At 41.5% G+C, this 14,457-nt stretch overlaps 3 protein-coding genes across 4 annotated transcripts; all 3 read right to left on the reverse strand.

Annotated features, from left to right (window-relative positions):
* Positions 1–2: 2 nt before the first annotated feature.
* On the reverse strand, positions 3–2,979 carry htr6 (5-hydroxytryptamine (serotonin) receptor 6). Its single transcript, XM_058409685.1, has 3 exons — positions 1,789–2,979; positions 1,263–1,397; positions 3–732 (listed from the first exon to the last, which is right to left on the reverse strand). The coding sequence occupies exons 1-3, from the start codon at positions 2,695–2,697 to the stop codon at positions 376–378; spliced, it is 1,401 nt and encodes a 466-aa protein (XP_058265668.1). The 5' UTR covers positions 2,698–2,979; the 3' UTR covers positions 3–375.
* A 1,243-nt stretch (positions 2,980–4,222) lies between these two features.
* micos10 (mitochondrial contact site and cristae organizing system subunit 10) lies at positions 4,223–9,070 on the reverse strand. The gene is made up of 4 exons (XM_058409684.1): positions 8,910–9,070; positions 8,440–8,487; positions 8,239–8,348; positions 4,223–4,445 (listed from the first exon to the last, which is right to left on the reverse strand). The coding sequence occupies exons 1-4, from the start codon at positions 8,971–8,973 to the stop codon at positions 4,437–4,439; spliced, it is 231 nt and encodes a 76-aa protein (XP_058265667.1). The 5' UTR covers positions 8,974–9,070; the 3' UTR covers positions 4,223–4,436.
* A 1,121-nt stretch (positions 9,071–10,191) lies between these two features.
* On the reverse strand, positions 10,192–14,412 carry sike1 (suppressor of IKBKE 1). Of its 2 annotated transcripts, XM_058409683.1 has the most exons (6): positions 14,359–14,404; positions 13,936–14,096; positions 12,746–12,851; positions 12,469–12,611; positions 11,930–12,043; positions 10,192–11,483 (listed from the first exon to the last, which is right to left on the reverse strand). In XM_058409683.1, the coding sequence occupies exons 2-6, from the start codon at positions 14,092–14,094 to the stop codon at positions 11,364–11,366; spliced, it is 642 nt and encodes a 213-aa protein (XP_058265666.1). In that variant the 5' UTR covers positions 14,095–14,096; positions 14,359–14,404; the 3' UTR covers positions 10,192–11,363. The 2 variants fall into 2 exon arrangements, with proteins under 2 accessions (XP_058265666.1, XP_058265665.1); XM_058409682.1 differs by having other exon boundaries at positions 10,193–11,483; positions 13,936–14,412.
* Positions 14,413–14,457: the final 45 nt, after the last annotated feature.

Raw genomic sequence — 14,457 nt, forward strand, 5'->3', positions numbered from 1 at the left:
AAAACTTGTTATGGCTTATCCAGCAACCACTTGACATTATGGTGGCTATTAGTTCATTTCTTTCGCTCTCATCTTGCCTTCCATCTGCTGTTGTGGTTGTTATGGCAATGCTAGTAGCAATGGATTCATTGCTGGCTGTTTAATTCTGTTTTAAATCCCAGACTATGTGCATGCTCATCCTCACATCGTGATGATGTCTCGGTTTGGTTGTCTTAACACCGCCCCCACACGGTTTCGGCAAGGGTGATGATTTCAACATGCGGTCTTAATAGAATGTTAACACTTACCGCCATGTTTTCATTCTGTCTTAGTTCGTTCTGTGTGTAAGCTATATGCATTCATATGTCCACCATGTGGTTTTCAGCAAGGGCACCCTCAGTCCAGAGTATCTACCTGATTGGGCAGAAGTAAAGGCAGGTGAATCTCGGCGTGTTCGGCGTCAAGCAGGTTTACAGCGTCCGTGGCTGTAGCAGGTGGCTGCGGCGGGTCGGAAGCAGTCGAGGGTGGCTCTATCTGTAACTGAGGCTCTCCTGAATTGCGCAGAGAAAGGGAAAGCGGAGGAGATGGCCTTCTAGGGATGTGAGAGGAACAGCAGCAGGGCAGCAGTCTCCCTAAGGCTCTCTTAAAGTCCCTCATGAACAGCGGGTAGATAATCGGGTTCATGGTGCTGTTACAGTAGCCAAGCCAAGTAATGGCATCAAACAGTGAAGGAGGCACGCACTCGCACACAGCCTAAACAAACAACACACAAAGGTCACCCTGAGGAGCAAGAAGGAGGTCAATATGCAGAACAGACTAGAAGAACAGAAAAGGTCACTGATGTCTAACGTGCAAAGAAAAGGTGAAGGGGAGGCTTGAGGGTAGATGAAAAGGGTAGAAAAGTGTGTGCGTGTGTGTGTTGAGAGAGAGAAAGAGATTCACACACCATATTGAGTGTGAAGGAGAGAAAGAGACAGACGGGGCCCAAAAACGCTCCATGCTGGCGGTGTTTTCTGTGGGCGAAGAGTGTCAATGCAGATGGGGGGGTGTGAGCTGGTGGATTAGTGAATGCAAAATGGGTCTAATTACAGATATAAATAGGGGAGTTGATGTGTCTTTCAAACATCAGACTATTATGCATTGTTTACGAGTTGCCATTGATGTGTGTAATTATATATAATTAGAAAAAATTATGTGCCTTTCAAGCAACCTTAAAATGTCAAAAATCAACCATGGAACAAATGTCAAGATGACTTAATGACTGAGGAGTCAGGAACGCCTACCTGTGCCATATTGGTGATGAAGAAAGGCAGCCATGCACTGAAGAACAGCCCCAACAACACTCCCAGTGTTAAACTAGCCTTCAGCGCCTTCTTCCCCTGTCTGTGAGCCAGACGCCGCTCGCTGTTTACCGACAGCTGTGAGAGGGAAGGTCAGAGGCATTCAGACAGACCTGACTTATTTTCAGTTGGTGATTGATTGTTTATATTCCCATTTCTCAGAAAATAATTAAATCAGTTCTATGCATTTTCAAAAGCATTATGAATACACTCTTTAAACCTTTTTTTTTCTTTCAAGGTTTTCCTGCACCATTTTTCTTTGATTACTTGCAGGACATCAGCATTTGTTGTACTGTACTTTTATGTACTGGAAAACATGTAGCTGAAGAGTAAAAAACCAATAGCAGCGCATATGCTTGCAGTTGTCTAAAATTTTACCTTTTTTCATTTTTATTTTGCCATAGTTGACCTGTTTCTATGAAAAGCATCCCTGCTCTAACTTTCTTAATTGCCTGACTTATGTTCTCACCGGAGCCTGGCGCATCACTGGAGGATCCTGGTGGCTGTAATCATCTACTTCTTGAGCAGCGTGTCCAAGTGACGGAGGACGGGACGGTTCTCCGGGGGAATGGTGTGGGTATGGAGGATATGTGAGAGCTTCTACTTGACGTGCCTGCCTCCTTGCGGCCAATAGGATGCGGCAGTAAGTGAAACAAATGGCCGTCGACGGAAGGAAGAAAGTGAGGAAAGTGGCAACCAAGGCAAAAGGCAACGTGACTCGCAGGCGGCATTGTAATGACAGCATGCCAGAGTTGGAGACCTGGAAGTATGAGGCTGGGTAGTAGGAGCTTAACCATGGGACAGTGGTGTTGATCATGTCATGCCCGGAGTGGTCCTGCATACGGCCCAGACTGTGCCAGTCCATCTCTATTGGCAGGAAGGAAGTTAGTGCTGCCAAACCCCAGGCACCACCCACGAGCAGCAAAGCCCGGGGAGGGGTCATGCGCTGCTTGTAGCGTAATGGAGAAATAATGAGGAGGTAGCGGTCCAGACTGATCACACACAAGTTCAGGATGGAGGCGCTGCAGCACATGACGTCAAAGCAAAGCCAGACAGGACAGAACCCGGGAGAGAGCACCCATGTCCCACAGAGCACATTCAACATGGCCGGAGGCATCACCACCAGCGCTACCATCAAGTCAGATAGAAAAAGGGACACAAGGAAGCAGTTTGAGGTGCAGCGTAATGACCGGTGGGCAAACACCAGCGCTATTAACAGGATGTTCCCACAAGCTGTCACCAGAATTATGAGGGACATAATGACCGCCAGGAGCCATGGACCACTTCCACTGATGCTCCACACATCATTGGTTTGGATGTTGCTCCTGTTAAGGTTATGATCCACAGCTTCTTCTAATGAAAAAGTGAAGCCACTCATCGTACAATCCCACTTGCGGTGTCTGGTCTCATCTGTCGTCTTTCAGCCACATGGAGACAACGTGCCGATACAACAAATACCTCCCATTCACCTGGTTCGGAAAGTCTACAGGTCACATGCCTCTCAGGTGAGCAGAGATAGCATCCTGCATTTGTAGGAATCCACTCAAGTCTCTCTCTCTAGCATGGTTAGAACAGCTTCCCGGTGTTCCCGCGTTCAGGAGCTGAAGAATTCAGTTCTCAGAAAAGCTGAGTGGTAAAAAGCTGAGTGCACATTGCCTTGTCTATGTCTGGCTTCTTCCAAGCTTAGCACCAATGTGAGTAATCCCGTGCTTGTCAAGTATGTTTCAAAGCAGTGTGTCATGATGACACACGTTGGGGGAGGGCAAGCAAGAGGTGGGCTTCACTGTGAGTGTGTGTAAGAGAGAGAGAGAGGAAGATACAGAGAGACTCAGCGCTGAGAGAGCACAAGAATCCGGTGTTGTATACATGTAGCACCTCTTATGTAATTAAAAGAATAATGGTTTGCAATGTTATAAGCTCCATGTTAGTGTATTGTGTTGCATATGCATTTGTGTAGTGTTGTATCTGAAACTGTCTACAGGTGTATGACAGGTTTGTGTATTGGCACACTTCTTTCTTTTTTCCTCCTTCTCCGCTCTTAATCCCTGTGTCTTCCACTCCAGCGTGCCTCCTAACTGAGCATGCTGGCACCGAGAACCGAACGTGTCTGAGCATCACACTCTTAATGTAGGCTTAGGCACTTTCACAGTCAGAGTTAATTCCGAATTAATGAAGAGGGGCCTTTTTTTTTTTTTACACTAAAGCATAATTATTGGTTTTCATGTAGACCATTAGAGACTTTTTTTAATAGTCATATTATGATGCATTTTTTCCCCCATCCATTTTTTTAATATCTAATTTGAGTAGCTGAGTGTTTTTGGTGGAGGAAATCAGTGGCATGGGAAACAGTAAGCAATTAGATAACTGAACTGACCACCTCAAAAGTCTAATGTAGCTCGATACAATTAAACTCCTAAGGCGTGCAAACATCATGAAAAATGATGAAGGAACTCATTTTTTTGTGACGGCGTCACAAAAATTTCTTCTAGGTTGATTGTATTTATATTTTCGAATACATTTGTATATATAGATAATTTCATTTATTTTTCTTATAATCTGAAGCAGTCGGGCAAAATAATTTCCTTCGTCATTAGTAAAGTTCTATATTACCTTCTCTTATTTCATAAGAAAAGTCTATATAAAATTGTATGTGCAATTCTTGTAAAAAAAATGGTTTATTATATGTATCATTATTGGTATGTTATAGTGTAGAGATGCTTCACAGGTTTCAGTGTGAAGTTATCCTTTGCCTCAGCTCTTATCACAGTTACCAAGAAAAAGGAGAGAGAAAAGGAAAAAAGAGAGGGAGAATGCTCAGAATACTCAAGTTTCTAAGAAAAATGCAATGTTCGACTACTGTGTTGTATACAAAAAAAAACATTAAAGAGAACACAGAGATCATGTCATAAAATAGTGTTTTATAAGTGCACAAGCTCCAGGGTACATCATTCCCAAATCTACATTATCCAACAATATCATTATGAACAATGTGATGAAGACAGACTGTTCGTTTCAGGCACAGGGTTACTGGATGACGATGAGAAATCTGCAGAAAGATGCCAGTCGGCTATCAGATAAGCAAGACGAACACACGTGAAATCCTGCACTGGTCCGATGCTACTGCTCCTGCAAGAAAACGGAACAAAATGTTTGGTTGTTACAATCAAATCATAGCTTTCCTACTTAAAAGCACGATGATGATAATAAACATACTGAAACAGCGGGTCTTGTCCATGATTGCGTCAGCATTGTCTTTCCAAATGGAAGGAAAATTACAGTGCTTGTTGCTTACTCCAAAAATATCAGCTGCTTGGCCCGCACAACATGACTCATTGTATTGATTCTATTCTTTCAGACAACTAATTTAAATGATTTGAATCATGAGAGAATCGTTCATTTGATTCGCTCAGAACGATGTTCGGAAATATTGAACCAGTAACAATATCAAGCCACAGTAATCACAGCTTTATGTTATTACTTACAGGGTCTACACTCACGGTTCATTTTATTATGGGCAAACATTCATGCAATTATCCAAATCAGGCATGAAGCTGAAGAAGAGAAATAAATTGAATGATACAGATATATGTCTGGAGATTCAGTTAATGTTCACCATCAAACATCAGAACAAGGGAAAAGTGTGATCTCAGTGACTCAGATTGGGCTTGGTTTGAGTATTTTAGAAATGGGAATTTTCACACACAGTTTATACATAATGATGCAGAAAACATCCAGTGAACTACACCTTGTTGATGAGAGAGTATAAAGGAGAATGGCCAGACAGGTTTAAGTTGACTGGTAACTCAATAACCACTCTTTACAACCGCGGTGAACAGAAAAGTATCTCAGAACACACAACATGCTGAACCTTGAGGTGGATGAGCTACAAGAGCAGAAGCCCAGGAGGTCACACTCCTGTCAGCCAAGAACATACACTATATTGCCAAAGGTATTCGCTCACCCATCCAAATAATCAGAATCAGGTGTTCCAATCACTTCCATGGCCACAGGTGTATAAAATCAAGCACCTAGGCATGCAGACTGTTTTTACAAACATTTGTGAAAGAATGGGTCGCTCTCAGGAGCTCAGTGAATTCCAGCGTGGAACTGTGATAGGATGCCACCTGTGCAACAAATCCAGTCGTGAAATTTCCTCGCTCCTAAATATTCCACAGTCAACTGTCAGCTGTATTATAAGAACGTGGAAGTGTTTGGGAACGACAGCAACTCAGCCACGAAGTGGTAGGCCACGTAAACTGACGGAGCGGGGTCAGCGGATTCTGAGGCGCATAGTGCGAAGAGGTCGCCAACTTTCTGCAGAGTCAATCGCTACAGACCTCCAAAGTTCATGTGGCCTTCAGATTATCTCAAGAACAGTGCGCAGAGAGCTTCATGGAATGGGTTTCCATGGCCGAGCAGCTGCATCCAAGCCATACATCACCAAGTGCAATGCAAAGCGTCGGATGCAGTGGTGTAAAGCACGCCGCCACTGGACTCTAGAGCAGTGGAGACGCGTTCTCTGGAGTGACGAATCGCGCTTCTCCATCTGGCAATCTGATGGACGAGTCTGGGTTTGGCGGTTGCCAGGAGAACGGTACTTGTCTGACTGCATTGTGCCAAGTGTAAAGTTTGGTGGAGGGGGGATTATGGTGTGGGGTTGTTTTTCAGGAGCTGGGCTTGGCCCCTTAGTTCCAGTGAAAGGAACTCTGAATGCTTCAGCATACCAAGACATTTTGGACAATTCCATGCTCACAACTTGGTGGGAACAGTTTGGAGCTGGCCCCTTCCTCTTCCAACATGACTGTGCACCAGTGCACAAAGCAAGGTCCATAAAGACATGGATGACAGAGTCTGGTGTGGATGAACTTGACTGGCCTGCACAGAGTCCTGACCTCAACCCGATAGAACACCTTTGGGATGAATTAGAGCGGAGACTGAGAGCCAGGCCTTCTCGTCCAACATCAGTGTGTGACCTCACAAATGCGCTTCTGGAAGAATGGTCAAAAATTCCCATAAACACACTCCTAAACCTTGTGAACAGCCTTCCCAGAAGAGTTGAAGCTGTTATAGCTGCAAAGGGTGGACCGACGTCATATTGAACCCTATGGATTAGGAATGGGATGTCACTTAAGTTCATATGCGAGTCAAGGCAGGTGAGCGAATACTTTTGGCAATATAGTGTATATCTGAAGCTACAGCACACAGTCTTACCCAAATGGGGCGTTTTTATTACCATCCTTGGGGCAATTTTAACAGAGACAGATCTATGAATGTTTGATGAGCCTGGTGGGGAAAACGTAAAATAACGATGGTGAATGGTAAAGCAATTTACACACCATATGACGGCATTATTTCAAGGTCAGTACAGAATAAAGAAATTTCACATCTAAGAGAGATATATAAATAAATAATGACTTTAGTGATTCTGGTGTGAATTAATTCATTCATTGATTAAGCCTATATCAATTATAAAGATTAATATAAAAGTTGTGGATGAATGGTGGATTCTTTCCAGGTCAAATTGGACCCAAGAGGAAATGAGGAAAAAAGCACTGATTTCACAAGGGAAAAGGTTTTATAGGTGTGAAAGCAACCTGAGGTCAAACTGACAAAGGTACCTGAGAATCAGAAGATGCACACCTAAGACAGTAGGTACAGCACAAGAAATGAGGAAACTAAGGATGAAGAGAGCAAAACCAAAAATATATACACATACACACACGATGTAGGCTGTGACGTTTAAACACTAGTTCAAGAAGTCAGTAAAAAAAAGCTGAATGACTGAGTGGTCAGTAGAGACAACTCTGTGTCCTGATTAGTTGGATCTTGAAGTGCCCTCAATCATAACAAACTCAACCAAATATTACAAAATTGTCTAGAGCCTAGAAGGTCAATTCTTTCCAATTGCACGCTTGTGTGAAAGCATCAGACAACTTTACTGCCATACTTCCACGCATACTTGCTCTTTACATGCTTACTTTGAATAGTTGCTGTCTACGTATGCATACTTGCTTTTTAAGTAATATATATTTTTAGAATTTACTACATATATACTATATTGCCAAACGTTTTTGGGACACCACTCCAAACAACTGAATTGAGTGTTTCCAGGAGTTGGGCTTGGCCCCTTGGTTCCAGTGAAATGAACTCTTAATGTTTCAGCATACCAAGACATTTTGGACAATTTCATGCTCTAAACATTGTGGGAACAGTTTGGGGATGACCCCTTCCTGTTCCAACATGACTGTGCATCAGTGCACAAAGCAAGGTCCATAAAGACATGGATGAGTGAGTTTGGTGTGGAGGAACTTGACTGGCCTGCACAGAGTCCTGACCCGATAGAACACCTTTTGAACTGGATGAATTAGAGTGGAGACTGTGAGTCAGGCCAAAACTGGGACGTGCATATGAATGTAATATGGAGTTGACCCACCCTTTGCAGCTATAACAGCTTCAACTCTTCTGGGAAGGCTTTCCACAAGGTTTAGGAATGTGTTTATAGGAATTTTTGACCAGTCCTCTAAACGCACATTTGTGAGGTTAGTCACCGATGTTGGACAAGAAGGCCTGGCTCACAGTCTCCACTCTAATTCATCCCACAGATGTTCTGTTGGGTTGAGGTCAGGACTCTGTGCTGGTGAAGTTTGTCCACACCAAACTTGTTATCCATGTCTTTATGGACCTTGCTTTGTGCACTGGTGTACAGTCATGTTGGAACAGGAAGGGGTCATCCCCAAACTGTTCCCACAAAGTTGGGAGTGTGAAATTGTCCAAAATGTCTTGGTATACGGAAGCATTAAGAGTTCCTTTCACTGGGACTAAGCCCAACTCCTGAATTCAATGATTTGGATGGCTGTCCCAAAACTTTTGGCAATATAGTATAGTTGCTCCTCTCACCATCCTCCACTGATATACTGACCTTAGTAACATTGCTGTGCAGGAGATATGGAGTCCTCAGGTCATTCTGGCAGTTGGAATAAGCCATGCCCAGTCCTACTCCTGTGCCAAATGCTATTGGCATTGTCCTACCTGTAATCATAGTTCAAATGCTGTCACAGTGCTCATCATCATCATTATTATTATAACCAGTGCAGGATAATTACCACACAGAAACACTCACGTTTGAAGAAGACCACAGAGAAGACTATACCTATACCAAGACCAGCACCTACAAAGGACAAAATACAAGTTTACCTGCACAAGTACACTTCTTTATTTAATATTTAAATCCCACATAACTTATATTTATGCATTATTTATCTGTCAGGCTGGCACAGGTCTAAGGTCTGGCAAGCCAATGTTCATTACAAACTAGCTTTAACTGTATCGAAGGTTAGGGATCATGTAGTCTGTAGCTAAAATAGCTAAATGCCTTGCGAAAACGTACAACAGAGTAACTATGAAGTGAACACTTTAAAATAAATGAATGCATCGATCTAGCGCACTTTATTCGGTTCATCTTAGCACACGAATCGACTCCCATGCCCGTCAAGCTACACACCTAAGCTAAGCAGCTAGCATAACCCTGAGTGAAGGTAACTATCATTGAGTGATGTGGATTAGTTTATAATGATTATAAGACCGACTTACCGACTTTGATAGCGCAGTCGGCAAGACAGCGGTCCCATTTCTGCCCCAGTTCTTTCTCAGACATGTTGGATTTGATAATATTAGCCGATGGGGTCGAACTGACTTTTGAATCAGAAGGCTAAGCTGTCATGTCTCTCCCCCCTCTCAGTGCAGCACTACTGCCACCATCTGGACAGGCGCTTGTAATAAACCAGACACTGCTGCAGTCATTAATTAAATTGTCTTTGAGGTAATTTCAGTGGAATTGTTGATTTGTTTTATCCACATTTCCATTGAGTTGTAGGTACATTGATGGTTTTATATTACAACAGATGTATTATATTACAACTCTTTTGGTATTTGGCTTGATAAGTAACTCAAAAATGGGAACTACACAGACCAGGCATAACATTATGACTAATATCATGTATTGTGTATTCTGACACCTTTCTATCAGAACCAGCATTAACGTCTTCAGCAGTTTGAGAAACAGTAGCTCGTCTGTTGGATCGGATCACACGGGACAGCCTTCGCCCCCCACGTGCATCAATGAGCCTTGGCCGCCCATGACCCTGTCGCCGGTTCACCACTGTTCCTTCCTTGGACCATTTTTGATAGATACTGACCACTGCAGACCGGGAACACCCCACAAGAGCTGCAGTTTTGGAGATGCTCTGATCCAGTGGTCTAGCCACCACAATTTGGCACTTGTCAAACTTGCTCAAATCCTTACACTTGTCTATTTTTCCTGCTTCTAACACATCAACTTTGAGTATGTTCACTTGCTGCCTAATATATCCCACCCACTAACAGGTGCCATGATGAGGAGATCATCAGTGTTATTCACTTCACCTCTCACTGCTCATAATGTTATGCCTGATTGATGTATATTCCATACCCATTTTTTAGCATGCATGCATATTTTGAAACATACATACTTATTTTGATTTATGGAATCACATTTATTGAAAATGGAAAAAACAAACCTTTTTTATTGCAATTGTGAACAGAAGACCAAACATTTCCAAGGAGGAAACAGGGAACAAGGGGGCAACTCGGCCATGTTTGCTGAGGGAATCAGCCATACAGGACTCTCTAGTGAATGGCAGATATTTGACCTTGTTGTTTTTTTTAGTTTATAATTCTGTTCTAAGAATATAATCTTTAAAAGGGTGTCCTGCAATTTTGTGATCAATGGTTATTACTTACTGACTTCAAGACAAGAAGCATTCTGGATTTCAATTAAATTCAGAATGCTCTTGCGATGGATACCAAAATACCACACTTTTGCTTCTTTTTTTAATTGTTTGACATTTTTATTGAAATATTTAAATTTTTAAAAAACATCCACATTCAACAACCTAACGCTAGGACATGCACAGCACTACATATTTAAATCTTGATCTTGGAACAAACAATGCTTTTTAATTCATACTCACCATTATACATAAACCAGTGCCTGGACAACCAGCACCATTTGTTCCATAAATCTATAATTTTGGATTATTAAAACTTTAGTTTATATTATAATTATTAAAAAAAGAAAAAAAGGAGAGATTATTTGTTAAAGCAATCACTAAAACAAAGAACAAAAATGGTGCAGAAGCATGAAGTCTGTGGAATTACATGACCAAACATTTTACTCAATTATAAATGAAATAAATGAATTTGTATAAAAGCTACTGCAGGCCATTCAGAAACAAGGTTACATAACTAATAGAAATAAGACACAAAAAGTGAATTGGTGTCTTGCAAAAGTATTTAACTATTCAGAGAATTTTTCATTAAAATACATATTTTTAGGGAAACAAGGTTATGCTGAATAAAAGTGAGAGATTTGTTTTTTAATAAACTGAACAATAAAGGCTGCAAATATATTCAGTCCTCTAATATGCTGACTGGATACCTCAAATCATCACAAGTCACTACTCTGACTAAGGTTGGTGTGTCCTTACAAAGTTGTACTGGCTTCTTTCTCCTCTTTTCCTAAATATGAATAACCCACAGTCTGGGAGGAATAATGAAGTTATTCAAAAAATGTTTAAAAAAAAAAAATGCCAAAGAGGATTGTCAAAATGCACTTAACAGAAAATAATTCAGTAATTATTCAGGCTAAGAATGAAATAATAATTTGTTTCCATGTCAACACATCATATTGTGCCACAGGATTAAATACTTTTGCAAAGCACTCTGTGTTGAGGTTAATTTCAGGTTGCATGAAAATTTCAATTTGTCATAGATTTGCCTTCTGTTTAAACAGACAAACAGAGGCTGTACGTCTTTCCTGAGACAGAATACAACATTCCCTCTAAAACTCTATTCAGTGGGTAAGAAAACTGACAGTCAAGACCGTCAGTCAAGACCGAAAAAGCCACAACACACATGTACAGCAACAGGTGACCTGAGAGGGTACGACAGACATTGCACTGAACTGTAGCCATAAAGCAAAGCAACGTTTCATGTCTCCAGACATCATCACTCTTTGTCAGTAACTTTGGGTTTGGGCTCTGGGTCTGGCTGGCTTGCCTCTTCTCGCTGTGGTTTTAATAAATTCTTACTGATGGCCAAGAGGTCATGCAGCTCCTTGTTCTCGATCTGTAGGAACAAAATGGAGTAAGTTTCATAAGAACAAACAGCAAAACGCATTTCTACTGCAATACATTTAAGAAACTGTAGTGGTTCTAGTGGAAGTCCAATTCTGATTCACAACTGGTACTTTTTTTTTCTTTCTTTTTTTTTTAAAAAGACCAGGGACCAGTGGGAAATTAAAGTCAATATTTTTGTTTTTACCATTTTTTGTCCATGCTGTTAGGGACCAGTAGTCATGGCAAAAGCCAAATACATTTTTTTTTTAAGGCTCAAAGCATGAAATTGCACCTGCCATCGTAACTCTGCAATACTTCTCTGCAGGAAATGCAATGCAAGAATTTGCTCTGGAACTGTATGGGTCTGGTTCAGGATATGTTTCCTGACCTCCAGAACATTAGTGAAGCATTAGTACAAAGCTCCAGAGAGGAATCAGTCATGGTTCTACATATTACCTCCAGCTGAGCCAGTCTCTCTTTCACAGAACAGTAGTGTTGGTCATCCACCTGTACAGCTCTGCGCATCACCTGGCCCATCTCACAAATCCTCTCCAGCTTGCTCTGCACCTCCTAGACAAATCACAAAAACAAGTTCAGTAAGAATTCAATAACAGTCAATAACATTTTGTATTTTGTATAACTGCATTTCCCAAACAAGATAATCATTTGTAATTGTTATTTCTAAACCATGAAATATGTGCTTATTATATAGCAAAATAAATATATATATACCAAATGCAGTACACAAGAATGATAACTGATAATAAATGAGAATGATAATAAGAGGTGTACATGTGTTACAGTTTGTATACAATATATAGCTCACAACAGTTATTATTAGTAATATTACTGTATGAATAATAAGTAAATGAAAACATTGTTAACAAAAAAAACCCGTTAGTGACAAATGAAATAAAAAAACAGATCTTTACATCAGATGCAGAATTTTTTTGAAAAGCAAATCCCATATAATTGGATCATTGAAAAATATGTACCTTGGCATGATCCTCATGAAGGCTGAGCACAGGCTTGGTATCCATCTCCTTCTTTTCCATCATCAGCTGAAGCATTTGTTTCCGATATCGGCCCATGATCAACTCCAGAGCATACTGGTGCTCTTCCAAAGAAAGCCAAAGCTCTGTGGAAGACATGGATGAATTAAACTAAGCAAATGTTTAAAACTATTGTTCAAAATTTTTTTAAAAAGTACCAGGCGTCTGAAAAGCATGCTATCAGAAATGTCTATTAGATATTAGGAATTAGGAACCGTGCCTTTGTTCTCTTGCTGAAGTTCCTTGATTTGGGTGTTCTCCTGGGTCAAGAGAATGTGCGGTTTGGATTTAGACAGCTCCTGATAACCTGGAATTGTTTCCATGTACTGGGGGGGGAAAGTCAGGCTGTTACTGAAATGTATTATATTATTGAGCATTGTTCAGACCAGGCAGTGTTAAATTCCTGTCCAAGGGGATCAAGAGTTTAACAGTCTATCCCATTTAACACATTTTAATGGGCAGTCAATTTTGTCCAAAATATGATTTAGATCACGGTTTATTTTATGACTTACATGTGAGAGCAAATTCAACCTAAGCACAAGAACATACCTACTAAAGCGGGTTACAGAGCCCATGCTGAGGCACTCAACCGTGACTAGGACCGAAACATAACCAGTGGATTCAGCACATAAGCACATTTAGGACAAATTCAGGACTAGCACTAATCTCTGACTGGTTTTAGCCTACCAGAACAATGCGACACCTACACTATATTGCCAAAAGTTTTGAGACACCCCTCAAAATCATTGAATTCAGGTGTTCAGGGGTTGGGCTTGGCCTCTTAGTTCCATTGATAGGAATGCTTCAGCATACCAAGACGTTTTGGACAATTTCATGCTCCCAACTTTGTGGGAACAGTTTGGGGATGACCCCTTCCTGTTCCAACCTGACTGCGCACCAGTGCACAAAGCAAGGTTGGGTGTGGAGAAACTTCACAGAGTCTTGACCTCAACCAGATATGAATCTTAAGATATCTTTGGGATGAATTGGAGCGGAAAACGCAAGGCAGACCTTCTCGTCCAACATCAGTGCCTGACCTCACAAATGCGCTTCTAGAGGAAAGGTCAAAAATTCCCATGAACACACTCCTAAACCGGAAAAGCCTTCCCAGAAGAGTTGAAGCTGTTATCGCTGCAAAGGGCGGTGCACAAAGCAAGGTCCATAAAGACATGGATGAGCAAGTTTGGTGTGGAGGAACTTGACTGGCCTGCAGTCCAGACCTCAACCTGATAGAACATCTTTGGGATAAATTAGAGCGGGGACCTTTCAATGGAACTAAGGGGCCAAACCCAACCCCTGAATTCCATCATTAGGAGGGGTGTCCTAAAATGTAGTGTATTGGCAATATAGTGTATGTGCTTACACTAGCATCAAATCAGCCTCCTGATTGTGTCTAAAATCCAGGCTTACCTTGTCAGGAAGAGCATTTCCGACTTCCTTCATGCAGTGTATTCTCTGGTTGAGAGCACTGGACTGCTCTATTAGGCTCTCGGCTGCAGTGTCATGATCCTTTAATCGCTCCAGCAAAGTCCGAGCGTCAGACAACACCTTTTCCAGGGTGCACGACATTGCTATACGTACAAATTATGCCCGTGAATTCGGTATAGTTGTCTGGAAACCTTAGCCAGCCAGTTGTTGTAAACACTGATATTATCTAATGTCTAGCGAACTAGCAAGTGAAAAACAAACAATGAATAGTTTAGCTTCGTTAGCTACATCATATCCCCTGCCTTCGGTCTCAGACTGAAATATACATTTTATCGAGATGATCAATTAGCAATATAACAGCAAACAAACAAACCACAAAAACAACAACAAAGCAAACTTTTTAACCTGATCCTTCAGGGTTGTAAAGCTAAACATCGGCGCGCGCAGCTCTGACGTATTTCCGGTTTTTCTCTCACCGGGGTTTTTGACTTTCTCTCTTCATCA

This window comes from Hemibagrus wyckioides, linkage group LG15 (genome assembly GCF_019097595.1).
Source record: "Hemibagrus wyckioides isolate EC202008001 linkage group LG15, SWU_Hwy_1.0, whole genome shotgun sequence".
Classification (NCBI taxonomy): domain Eukaryota; kingdom Metazoa; phylum Chordata; class Actinopteri; order Siluriformes; family Bagridae; genus Hemibagrus; species Hemibagrus wyckioides.